The sequence below is a fragment of the Sceloporus occidentalis genome, unplaced genomic scaffold (genome assembly GCF_023333645.1).
Source record: "Sceloporus occidentalis isolate IW3139 unplaced genomic scaffold, rSceOcc1.0.p SCAF_24, whole genome shotgun sequence".
Taxonomy (NCBI): domain Eukaryota; kingdom Metazoa; phylum Chordata; class Lepidosauria; order Squamata; family Phrynosomatidae; genus Sceloporus; species Sceloporus occidentalis.
In genome coordinates, this window is record NW_028317004.1 from 5180904 (window position 1) to 5194023 (window position 13120).

At 36.0% G+C, this 13120-nt stretch overlaps 1 protein-coding gene across 1 annotated transcript in view; it reads right to left on the reverse strand.

Moving 5' to 3' along the window:
* Positions 1 to 2505: 2505 nt before the first annotated feature.
* The window catches only part of LOC149300543 (DNA excision repair protein ERCC-6-like 2), a 51357-nt gene continuing 40742 nt past the window's right edge, over positions 2506 to 13120 (reverse strand). The window contains exons 18-21 of the mRNA XM_089485033.1: positions 9570 to 9575; positions 9154 to 9198; positions 6817 to 6980; positions 2506 to 3472 (exon numbers count right to left, since the gene is read on the reverse strand). Coding sequence (XP_089341159.1) covers positions 2506 to 3472; positions 6817 to 6980; positions 9154 to 9198; positions 9570 to 9575 — 1182 coding nt within the window. The remainder of the gene's footprint in view (positions 3473 to 6816; positions 6981 to 9153; positions 9199 to 9569; positions 9576 to 13120) is intronic.

Consider the following 13120-nt stretch of genomic DNA (forward strand, 5'->3'; position numbering starts at 1 on the left):
GAGCAACGGCTGCGTAAAGTTCTAAATGTAACCAGTATAGCAACAAATGCAATGTTCCTGCTGACTCCACCATATGTGGCCTAGGGAGACCCTGTGAATAAACTCAGATTATGTGTATAACAAGAAATGATTTTACATTACATGATAGATGCCCCAGTGGAAGTGCCGGCAGCAGCTGAGGTTACCAGACAGGAGGATCCAGGTCCCCTGCAGCGCTGCGGGGGATCTGGATGTTAGTCTCATAGTCAGACCTCATTTGAGGTCTGATTAGAAGATGACCTCGAATATAAAACGAGGGGTATTTTTCAGAGCATCTGAAAAAACCTCGTCTTATAATCAAGCATGAGACGTGTAACTTTAACAAATATAGCAGGAAGAATTAGTCCACATGTGGATATGCAAAGATTAAAACATAATCAAATCATCCCCAATTTCTCAGATGCAACTTTAATTAAAAAAAATCAAGTTTTCAGTTTATTTTAAAATATCGTTATTCGAGCTACAAGCAAGATGACCAGGGCAAGGATGGTTCTACGTTAAACAAAATACCGTATTTGCTCTATTATAAGACGAGGTTTTTTTCAGAGCAAATGCTCTGAAAAATACCCCTCGTCTTCTAATCGGGGTCGTCTTCTAGTCAGACCTCAAATAGAGGTCGGATTATGAGACTAAGATCCAGATCCCCCGCACCGCTGCAGGGGACCTGGATCCTCCTGTCTCCCCCCCACCATTTAACACCCCCCCACACACACTTACCGGTGCTTCCTGCTGTATTGCCGGGGCAGCGATCCGCGTAGACAACGTCCGCTGCAGCCGGAAGGAGGTGTGGCTAGCAGCGGGGGTTGTCTGCGTCCGTCGCGCATACCTTCCCCAACTGTCAGAGATCAGAGTTCCCCGCACCGGTGCGGGGAACTCTGATCTCTGACAGCCGGGGAAGGTATGCACGACGGACGCAGACAATCCCCCGCTGCCAACTCCACCTCCTTCCGGCTGCAGCGGAAGGAGACGTCAACCCGCTGCCCCGGCAATACAGCAGGAAATTGGAAGCACCGGTAAGTGTGTGTGTGTGTGCGTGTTAAATGGGGGCATAGGGCATTTCTGGAATGCCTTATACCCCTATATGCCACTCTGGCACTTAGGGGGTTAAAAGGCATATTATGAGGCAGAGTGGCATATAGGGAGGTATAAGGCATTGCAGGAGCCAGAGTGGCGTTAAGGGGGCATTTAATAGAGCACTCTGCCTCCTGAAATGCCTTATACCTCCCTATATGCCACTGTGCCCCATAATATGCCTTTTAACCCCCTAAATGCCAGAGTGGCATATAGGGGTATAAGGCATTTCTGGAGGCAGAGTGCTCCATACAATGCCTTTTAACTCCCTTAATGCCACTCTGCCTCCTGGAATGCCTTATACCTCCCTATATGCCACTGTGCCCCATAATATGCATTTTAACCCCCTAAATGTCAGAATGGGATATAGGGGTATAAGGCATTTCTGGAGGCAGAGTGGCACATAGGGGGTCAAAAGGCATATCATGGGCCACAGTGCCATATTGGTGTGGCAAGCCTGGGGGCAGATGTGCGTAACTGGGGGACAGGTTGGAAAATACAAGGAAATAAAAACAAAAAAAATATTTTTCTCAATCATAGCTTTTATTTAAAAAAATAGTTTACATGAATTAACATTTACTGGTAAAACTTTTTTCCGTTAGGGTCGTCTTATATTCAGGCTTTTTCTTTTTTTCCTAAATTAATATTCAGATTTTGGGGGGTCGTCTTATAATCAGGGTCGTCTTATAATCGAGCAAATACGGTACTTCAGTTTGGAGGTTACACTGAGTTTTTACAATTTTTTAAATAAAATCATTTGAAATCTTTTAAAAAATAGCATAATAGAGCATGCATTTGGCATACATAAAATCATAGGGTAAAAAAATATCCTCAAATCTGTCTCTGTTAGCATACCTGAAAATAAATGAATATTAAAAATCTGGAGATCATTTTTCACAGTACTTAAAACTGAATACTCTATTTCAATGCAGGTATATTTTTCTCTTTACAAATGTGATTTTTTTGCTGTGGCGTACAGCACCTCTCTAGTCATTATCGACAAAAATAATTGCAAAGGGAAAATACTGTGAAAATAAAAACTTATCTGGCACATTTACTACTATGGCAGTGTCCAGTGTCCTACATTTCACTACTAGCCAAACCTATTTTTATTATACTAACTGTGAAAGAAATGGGTTTATGTAAAGCCTTAGAAAGTTTGCTGCTAAATAAATTGTGTTTTAATACATTCTAATTGTAAGTGTATATATGTATATATATTGTATATACAATTAGCATCTATAGAAAGCTGCACTTATGTCCATCACACAAACCAAATATAAATATTTTATCCAAAGCTTAAAATCTAAAAAAAAAATGTATATTTGCTAATAAAAAAATGTCATTATTAACAAAATCTCATTTTTACTATAACACTATTACTTAAGAATAACATTATGGATCGGATGATTTTCCAGGATAACCATAATTGACATCTTGAATGGGATCATTCTTCCGCCATAAAAATTTTTCATTCTTTACCCAAAGTGCATTATTCCAATTGTCTTTTTTATTAACTGGAGATAAAGCTCTCACTTCACATGCTTTTTCAATGACTGACAAGTCAGTGAGTTTATTTAGACTGTCTTCATTTTGCTCATTGAGTATATCCCAAAAGTCTTTAGGGCGATGTTTTGCTTTGGTCACTGGTTCTTCGTATTCTGGACTTACTGGGACCTCTGTCTGCCTCTTGGTCTGGCTGGCAAAAAGATCATCCAGTATTGAGGTATCTCCTAGCAAGTCTGTTAAACCGCCGGCCTCCACTTTTTGTTTACCTGTAACTCTATTTCCAGGTTGGTTTTCAGGGGAGGGTTTGCTGGCGCTGGATAGAAGCTTTGTGGATGACCCTGTAACATTTGATACGTCTTCTTTTTCATAACACTGTTTAGGAAGCTTCTTCCCGTTGACTAATTCAGAAACAGTGTCCAGATCTAGATTATCTGGAATACAGTTGGCAGCAGGTCTGTGTTTAGAAGAGCTCTTTTCTTGAATTGCTTTAGATAAACCATCCATATGTCTGGTGTTTGTTGTGCAATCATTTGTAATATCGTTTGTGCAATGTGGATCCATAACCTTACTAGATACAGAGTCGTTGATTCGGTCTGGTAACAAACAAAGAAGTTTTTTTCTTTTTATAGTTATCTCTTTTTTGGAAAAACTTTCTTTCTGTATTATTTCCTTTTCAACATTTACAGGTAAAGGAGCTTGCGAAGGATAAAAGTCTTCAGTTACATTGTATTGTTTGGTATAAAATTCTCTCAGCATATCCTGACGCCCATCTGATTTCACATTGATAATATGCTGAGCGAATTCTTCTGCTGAAGCCATGCGAAAATATGCCACCATTTCTTCAAACTGCTTCCTATTAAGAAAACAAATACAATGAATAGCGCTATATGCTATTAGAACCTTGCAAAAATGTAATACAGAAAAAAGACAAACCAGAACAATTTATCAGTGAATAAAAGGTACATTATGCCTTTACTGATTAGGCTATATTATGGAACAGGACTTTTTTTGACTACCTCATCATTTAATCCAATTTTTTTTTTCTGCAGGCATTTTTTTACGTATAAAACAATTTATTAAAACAGATATAATATTGAAAAAAATATATAAATATTTACCCAATATTATTGTAATATAAATATCTGTCAGATAAATGAAAAATAAAATTCTATAGTCCATATTAGACCTATTTTACGTTTACCTGGCTACATGGTATGCCAAGTGAAATAGGGATATTGATCTTTGCTTTCGCGCTACTGAGAAAGCCCCATTGATCCAGACCCAAATGGCACCTGATGGTTTTGTCATCATGAGTTCTGCAACCAATGGCTGTAGCTGTGAGTAAAAATATTAAATGAACTTTTTGTTTTTAAGTTTATTCAAGTCCCCTTGATTTTTATTACGGGAACTTTTTAATATAGTCCGTTTGGCTGTATCTGACATTCTTGTATAATATATTCTGCAATGAGTGCTATGCATTTATGATTTATTTTTTACAGGTCCAGTTTTAAATGTAATACAGATTTATTCTGGGTTCTTAAATTACACTTTTAAAATGTTACCTTCCTTTACATGTACAACTACACGTATATGATAAATTTGATAGGCGGAGTCAGGATTTATCATTTAGATTATAATGTATCAATCTGTCATGGGACATGATGCAAGGTTTGCCTTAAACCAGATATTTATGTATAGCTTTACATGTCACAAAGAGGAAAAAAAACTATGAAAATTGACCTGAAACCTCAGACACTCAAAGGGATGAATTATGATTAAATATCAAAGGGATGAATTATGGTTAAATATAATAAATTATTATATTAACAAAAATTTATTTATTTTAACTGCACCTGATAATTATTTTATGATGTTCATGTATAATTAAACCGTCAGATCTTTGGAAAGGCATTTTTTTCTCCTTGCTAAAGTACATTATTTTGATTGTTTGAGTGTTTAGATCAATTTAAGGCTGTATTAGAAGCATCCAAGTTTTCTTTTCTTTATCCCAGTCCAACTTTATGCATGGCTCAATCCAAAAATTATGACCTGTGAATAACCCTAACAATATGTATATCTACAGCATACTATGGGCATGTCTCATCAACTGAGTTTTCCAAACCATAAATCCGTACACAAAGTAATAAATTAACTAGCAGAAAAGGATTTAAAATACTTAATGGTTAGTAAAACGCAAGATGACGTAAATGATTACAACATATCCCATTGTGTTTGTCAGAAGATATGCCGCTATGAATATTGTCAATAAATACGAATAGGGGCTAGCAAGAGGCACCATTAAGATATGCCAAGTAACACAGACTATTTGAGACTAAAGCTCAACTATGCTCTTTAAAGCTCACATGATGATGTTTAGCCAGTGGAAGCCCACTAGAAATCCAACTGCTGTCAAATGAATACAAGGTGAAGGAGTAAGTAATAAATTCAACTCAACTTGCAGCTCACAAGGACTCAATACAGGAGCTTAAGTGCAACTTGCACATTTTCAGCCCCCACACTAGATGGGTTGCTCGGCGTGTCAATCTTTTATAGCATCTGTAACATTTTACAATTGATGCAGAAAACTTGTGGTATGTAGCGTTAGGACTAAGTGCAGTGGTGCATGAATCGTGTCAGGGGGTCACATGTGCTGGCGTCTCTGCATGATGGTCATGAATGGTGGAAATAAAGGTCCTCTATAGTGAGATTTATTTTGCTTTTTACTTCTTTTTCGTAGATCCTGTTATTGCTTTTTTGGTACTGTTTTTAAGTCTATAAGTGTACTTATTTTAATGATATTGTATCTACTTTGTATTTTGCTAAAATGGGTTACACTTTTCTATGTGGTCTGGATCACAAACATTAGGAAATATTGTGTAAAAATCCTAAAAAAAATCAATGCCTTTAGACAACACAACACTGATCCTTTAGATAAGCACAAGTGAACTTTGGGGACTCCAGCAATATTTACTAGATTTCTCACAGAGTAAAAAAACCACATTATTTTGTTTATTAATTATGTCCAGAATCCATTTTGAGGGATTAGCAAATAAATATTTGGATTTTTGGAGATTAAGGATTGGAAATGTAGGACACTGTAGTCTTATTTATCCTTGTTCCAGTTTGGTATTTTGTTTGTAGCTGCCAAAAAAAGTTGTACCTTTCTTTGCCAAGAGAAATGACCTCAGCCTTATTCTGACAGTATGACCTTCTCTGAGATGAGAAACTGCTTTGACTTATTTTCCCCTTAAAAACAGGAAAATTGTTGAATATAAGCTCCCAGCAAAATTAACTAAACCTACAAATGTAACACAATTTTTAATAGAGTAGACATCATTTCACAAAATATGGCCATATTCGTTTGGAAGTTTTGGTTAGTCTGTGACGTTACTAAAGGTTTTAAGGGCAACATATCTGCCACATGTGCAACCTGACAGGTTTGAGTAAGGTTTAACTCCTAAGCGACCAATGATGAGGCAGGCAGTTTATGAGCAATGACATGCCTGACACATTATGGCAATAGGATAGCTTTCTTCGCTTAAAAGGTGTTGCTGTAATGCCTCTATGTGGACGTATCTACGTCCACCATACACTGTATGATCGCCTCTTAAGCTTCAATAATGTCGCTGAAATGCCTCGATGGAGAGGGTTCGGCGACACTGAAAACACCCAACCAAGGACGCACTGCTCTGGAGAGCGGTCACGGGCGCCACTGCGAGAGATTTCGCCACTCTCAAGATGGCGGCATTCTAAAAAAAAAAAAAAAAAAAAAAGGAACAAGTTTCCAAGATCATCTCTCCAGACCATCCTGAGAACTATGGCTCCCCTTGCAGGTTGAATACAGATACTACATGTACTGCCTGCCTTTGTAACATGTTCTATATTGGGTACAGAAAAGTTAGTGAGTGCCCCAAATGTTCATAGCCTGTTGAGTTTCATAACTGATAAGATTGAATTTATTATTAAAATATCTACATTCAACTTATTTATCTTCTATTTAACAACATTTAATTCTGGTTATTGAACCACATTATTGTGAAATCATTGCATAGTACGTTATTAAATAATTGCTATTAACATATTTGAAAATACCCATTAAGACATAAAACACACGCATATTGGAGGGTTCTGAAATACACAAGTACCTTGAGGCATGTGTTTGTGCTATGTTTTTATTGAAAGTAAAATCAAGCATACCTTCGGACTGCTTTCGGAGTCTCTCCAATTAGAAAAGTGGCTTCACCCGTCCTGCATACTTTCCTTTGTTTGTGAACAACAGGATACCGTAATACGTTATCACTTTTTGAAGCTTCCGCTTTTGTTTGTAGTAATAATCCTTCTTTTGCGCTGTGTTCACATTTCTAAAACAAGAAAACATAATCAGCTAATAAAATGGTTGGTCAATCTAATCAAGAACGTTATAATGAGGATTCCTTATTCTTTGATAACGCATAGTAAAGCCAATGACTAAAACAGTGGACTCTTTCGCCCCGATTGTAAATGAATCAATATGGTTTAACATATTACTTTTCAAGTGTAGAACAGGAATGGGTATAGTCCATAAAACTGTGGACTTTAAACCAAGCTTGGATAGCTAATTTGTTATAAAAAATTAAGTCACTAAATGACAAGGTTACAGCCATAGCCTAGAACCTATGGATTACTCAGATGGGAACTTCAGTAACCTTGTCTTATAATAATTATATTGGCTGAGCGATGGATCGGTTGATTTTCTTCACTGATTGAGCATTTAATTTAAGGAGTAAAATGAGTTTTTTTTTATTGTACAAACCGTTCTAGTAATCATCTTCCAAAACAGAAATTTTAAACAAACAAAAAAAAAAAACACCATTCAATAGAACATTGCGAAACTTGGCTATACTTTGTATTAACTTTCTGACATCAAATATGGACGGGTAAAGGAGCCAACCACAGTAAAAAGCTCCCCTGGATCTGTTGTATAAGCTAGTAGGTGAGATGTCTGTGGCCGAACACTTGTCCTTCAAATGCAGGAGTGGGGAGCAAGGAAAGAGGAAAATGCATTTGGGGGCCTCTGCTATATTCTATAAATATAGAGCAATTTAAGTATATATATATATATATATAAATATATATATATATAACTGTTGTGGCAGAAAAAATTACTTCTTATATATTCTGTCCGGTTTTATCGGTTTTAACATTTTAATTAAAGACTAACAAAACATACCCACTTAAGCTTGCTGCCACAACGCAATATTTTTAAGCAAAACTAGACATAATAATTGCACCATCTACTGTACCGATCCATACATTTCTAGTCATCACAACTAACTTGGCCTAACTGCTTGGCATTAAATAAAAAAATGAAAAAAATGTGTCAATATGTTATAAGTTGAATATATCATACTTTAATGATTGTACTGAATTTAACATGAGCGTGTTAAAATAACTTTAATGTCACCTTAGAACAAGCCAACAGACATCTTGGTTGAGCATGGTCATAATGAGAAAACCATTCGCTAACATGATCTTGGGGTTTCATATTACTATACCCTGTGTTTTACATTTCGGACACACATGACAGAAGGAAATTATCAATCAACATCTCATATTTTATGTGTTAATTACCAACATTAACATGTTTTAACACAATTTATCGTGTCTGACGTGGTTATAACTATTTGCTAAGTTAATGACAAAAAATAAATGAAATTATAATTTCTTCTGAATATTAATATAAATATGTATGTATATATTTAAGTACATGGTGCTTTACAGTTATATAAAAAGTATAGTAGAGAATTGATAAGGTACAATAGATATGTATATATTAGGAAAGAAGGTTCCTGTCACCAAGGACGTATTCTAGGGAATTCCTCTATGCAATTGCATAAAAAAACCCATAAAATACAAAATAAGACAGCCATCAGTTCCAGTGTAACATAACTTAAAGCGAAGAAATATTGCTACACAAAATAATTATCACAAGATAAAATAAAACTAAGTTTACCAATCCCTGCCAAGAACTAAAATTCACAATACCTGCCACGAGATGCCATTCCAAGCTTTTTCAAATAAACAGATAGTTAAACAAGATCTGACATTGCCTAGTATTTAAAATATTTTCAATATAGGATGGATAATGGAAACAGATCTAAATGTACCATACACATAGGTTGTAATATTTGACAACCTAACATCTAATAGTTTAACAACAAATTGTATTCAGTGCAGGAGGATGAACCACGGAATATTTCAAGTGTGATCGAAAAGCTTATTTACAAAGCTGGGAATCATTAACTTGGCCCTCCATTACTAATTTTAAAAATACATTGAAGCCGGTGTTCTATTGGGGTATTCTAAACAACATACATGGGAAGCCTCAAGGGCAACAATGCAAGCACATTGTTTCTCACTAGGGGTAATATAAACATGACACCGAGTCACAGGAGACATGGTACTTTGGAACTCAAAACATTTTCCACAGCTTCCCAGATACAGAACTGTTTAAAATTTAGGACAAGTGTTCTTGACAAATTCACTTGATCTCACCATTTTTTCGGCATCAACCGAAATGACATCAATCTGGTAAAACTTCTTAGAAGAAGAAAAAAAAATCAGCTATCTCAAAGTCCTTATAAGACTATAAGTTTACACAAATTTAACAGTAAAAAAGGAAGAACACATGTATCAAATAATATAAAAACTTTAAGCAATTATTTATGGAAAAGAACTAAAGTTTTCAACAAAGAATTGTGTTGTAATAACTAGCATACCAGCCTAGTCATGCAAACGTTTTTTTTTATTATTTCTGAGAATCTCTATCTTTGCTAATTTTTGAGGAACAATGAATGCACGTGGCCACAATACTTTTGTTTACACATCTGTTCAAATATAAAAAAAAAATGAAAACATATATACTGGGATAGCGTCCAAATCCGATAAACTTAGAAAGTTATTAAACCTACTTGTCTCTGCAAAGACCAAAAGAAAAAAAAAAGAAAGAAGAAAAGAACATGAAATTACTGTGAAAACACAAATTGTAAATAAATCAACACAGATGGCATTTTCAACTCAAAAGAACACAAAAATGTTTTAATTGCATTTGTAATAACATGTTAAGAAACCCTTGTCCTTTTCAAATTAACCGGTCAAGGACTTTGCCTGGAGGTACAAAATGTTACAGTAAACACAATTTTGTAAGATTTAATTCTAGAGTAAGCTTAAGGCAACCATGAATTATCCTTGAATTGTCTTAAAGCAGCATTCTGGGATCTGTGCCAATCCGTTACAAGACCTACCACAAAGTCGCACTGAAAAGAGTTCATTTAAATGTCTGATTTGTTCACAGTGAAAAGAGATGCTTTCAATATCTTCATCTTCCTGATGCAATCTGTTTAACAATCTGCTGTATGATGAAGAGATTTAAACATCTTTACCACGATGTCTCCTGAAGGAAAATCTAGAAGTATGTGAACACATTACTTTATTTTCTGCTTCTCCTTAGAAGCCCCAGGGGAAAATTTAGTAGCCAGTTGTGCAGCCATTTTAGACTGGCATTTTCAGAAATATCCATTATCATGGAGCATATAAATGAAACGGTATGAGTGCCAACACTAAATATGGATGCATGCATGTTTAATGTGATAACTGAGAATCTTACCATTACAGCACTAATATTATGGAACAGAGGAAAGCACACCAGGCATACAACGGGAAACTCATTTGCAGGTTCAGATCTCTTCCCTCGATATCTGTAGGTGTATCCGGGTGGTCACATAATGTGCCTAGGGCCATTTGTGATGTTTTATACCATAATAGGCCAGAAGTTATTTAGGATTTTATTGTGGTCATTTTCTATTTAACCACTTTGAGACAAATTACTTTTTCATGATGTCATCAAAACAGTGGTCCATCGTGACCGCAGACAGCATGGAGTGTAATTTGCTCCATTTCTTAGCAAGTGTCATCTCTTGACCAGTTGTCCCTCTGCCAGCTAGAGCAAGCATTACTGTTACTACAATTCAGGTGGATCATATGAAAGGGAAATCATGATTGACCAAAGAGAGTAAAAGTGCTAAAAATATGCCTAAATGTAAAAAAATGTTGTCCTTAAGGGGTTAACTATGCATACATTCACGTTGTAAGAATGACACCACCTAACAGCCTCTATAAACGCCCTGGTTGTTTTTGTTGCAGCAGCCTTGAGGGGCCTTGTCCATTTCCACTTATGGCATCATCCAAATCAAAGTAGGAATTGTTCCCAACCTTGGTTATTAAATTTTTCACCAAGTAACACTAGAATGACCATGTGATCCCTGGTTAGGCATTTTACATTCTATAGCAAAAGTGAGCAGAACCAAGGATTCGATGCTCAAGTTTTGTAACTCGGAATGTTTTACTTGGATCAAACCATTATTTCACATTAAATAGTTTAATGACAAATCTAATTTTTTTTTTAAAAAAAACAATCCAATAGACAATATTGAACGAATGCTGACACACCTAAAAGTATTAATATCCACATTCATTGTTTGTTTAACATGTCATTCAATACATCATGCAAACTTTTTATTGGGGCTATATCACACTTCAACCCTTGCTGGGTGGGCTCTGCTGAGGAAGGAATTAGCAGCCTGCTAAACTTGCCAATATAAACCCAACATGACCGCAGCTTAAGGGAACACACAAATAAATGTTCACAACAATGTCCACCAAGTTTAAACATCAAATTATAAAACGCATCTTACTAATACACTTAGTAATACGCCTGACGTTCAAGTAAAAGGGCAGCAGTTTATTTTACCTGGCCTTTCACGACCAATTGTTATCCCTAACTTGCTATGCAAAAGAGTACAATTACCTATACCCACAGCTATTGTTACAAGCTACAAGATCCTGCTACTTTCTTGTCTACTCCTTTTTAGCCCATTATCTGGGAGTTACTACATGCTTGTTCGGTAATTATATATATATATATATATATATATATTAGTTCTTGAAGAGACAGCATGGGGAAGTGCTGCAGAGTGTCTTTATCTGCTAAAACTGACCTGTGTGGTTCTTTTCTCCAGGCATTATCCTTTATCCACGCAACTTTACACATCTTCTACAAAGCGTTGGCTGGACCAGACTACGTTCTGCCGTCTTGTGTTAGTTTCTCTCCCTGTTCCATTTGTCTTCTTAAGCTTCCCCATCATGTATTACTTCCTAGACCTCTGAAATTCCATGCACAGAACTACCAGACTCCTAAATAGTTCACCTAATCTTACTGCTCATATCAGAAGTTCAGCGTTTCACTCTGGAGCAAGGAGGAGAGAGTCAAAGCTTAAAAAACAAAACAAAAAATATGACGGCCACCATAACATTGTCAGACTGCTGTGTGAATGGCAAACCAGCAATATAATATAATGTAAGAACTCCGGAAAGTACAGCTCCTTCAGAGCTCGGTGACTCAATAAGTTGATGTAAGTTACGATGATGGTGGCAGGTCTAACACAAATGATACTAATAAGGAAATTCAATACAATTCAAATACAAATGAGTCAAGAATTCCTCATATAACCCTTGGGACATCTGTACTCCATGGAAGCACATTCTCTCCCAATCTTGTTTTAACCTTTGAAAGTAAAATAAACATGAGTCATGAGCTGATGTTAACAATTTGTTGAATATCATATTTTTTTATTTTTTTTTTGCCATCCAAGTGCAGAATTATTCTGTAAGCATTACCGGCAAAATCCAAAAGGCCTTCTACACGTCTACATTAAATCTTTCCCATGTACTTATGATGGAAAGGATACCAAAGAATGAGAGAGAGTGTATTTGTAACTACTAATTTAAAAGGACTTTAATCCAAGTTAGGAAACTGGAATCGGATGTTAAAAGCATATAAAACAGTCACAGATCTAAGGCAGACTTAATATTGTATTGCTCCCAAAATCTTATCAGAATGAATAATTTTTTGAACTGCTTGCTACTCTTGTTCATAGGTTGGTCTCTCTTAGCGACTAACCAATTACATATAAAAAGGGTAATCTGGTGCATTGTTTTATCACCATAGCAACATGCCTGGGAATTTGCCAGGTTTATCCAAGAGTCTCCGACAAATGTTTATTCACGCCCACTCCTGCCCACTGATGGCTGCCACACCTCCAGGAGAGGCGGAGCCCCAGGAAGTTCTGAGGTAATTACAGAAACCATCAGAATGATGTAATCAGCAAGAACATTCAAATCATTGCGGAGTGTTACACCACTTTCTGGGTCCACTGCTTGCATTTATGGTTCTTTTAATTTTCTTTTAGTCCAAAATATTTAGCTTAAGGGCTTTTGCAATTTATGACAAAATGGCATATATATATATATATAAAAAAAAAAATTAAAGGTGTTTAGTTGGCTTAAAACACAGAACTTTGATCCAGCAACTGTAAATCCAGTCTTACACGCATGTTTTTTTGTTTTTTACACAAACGTGAGTAAAAATGAAAATCTCTTTCGACTGCCCAGAAGTTAAACAAAC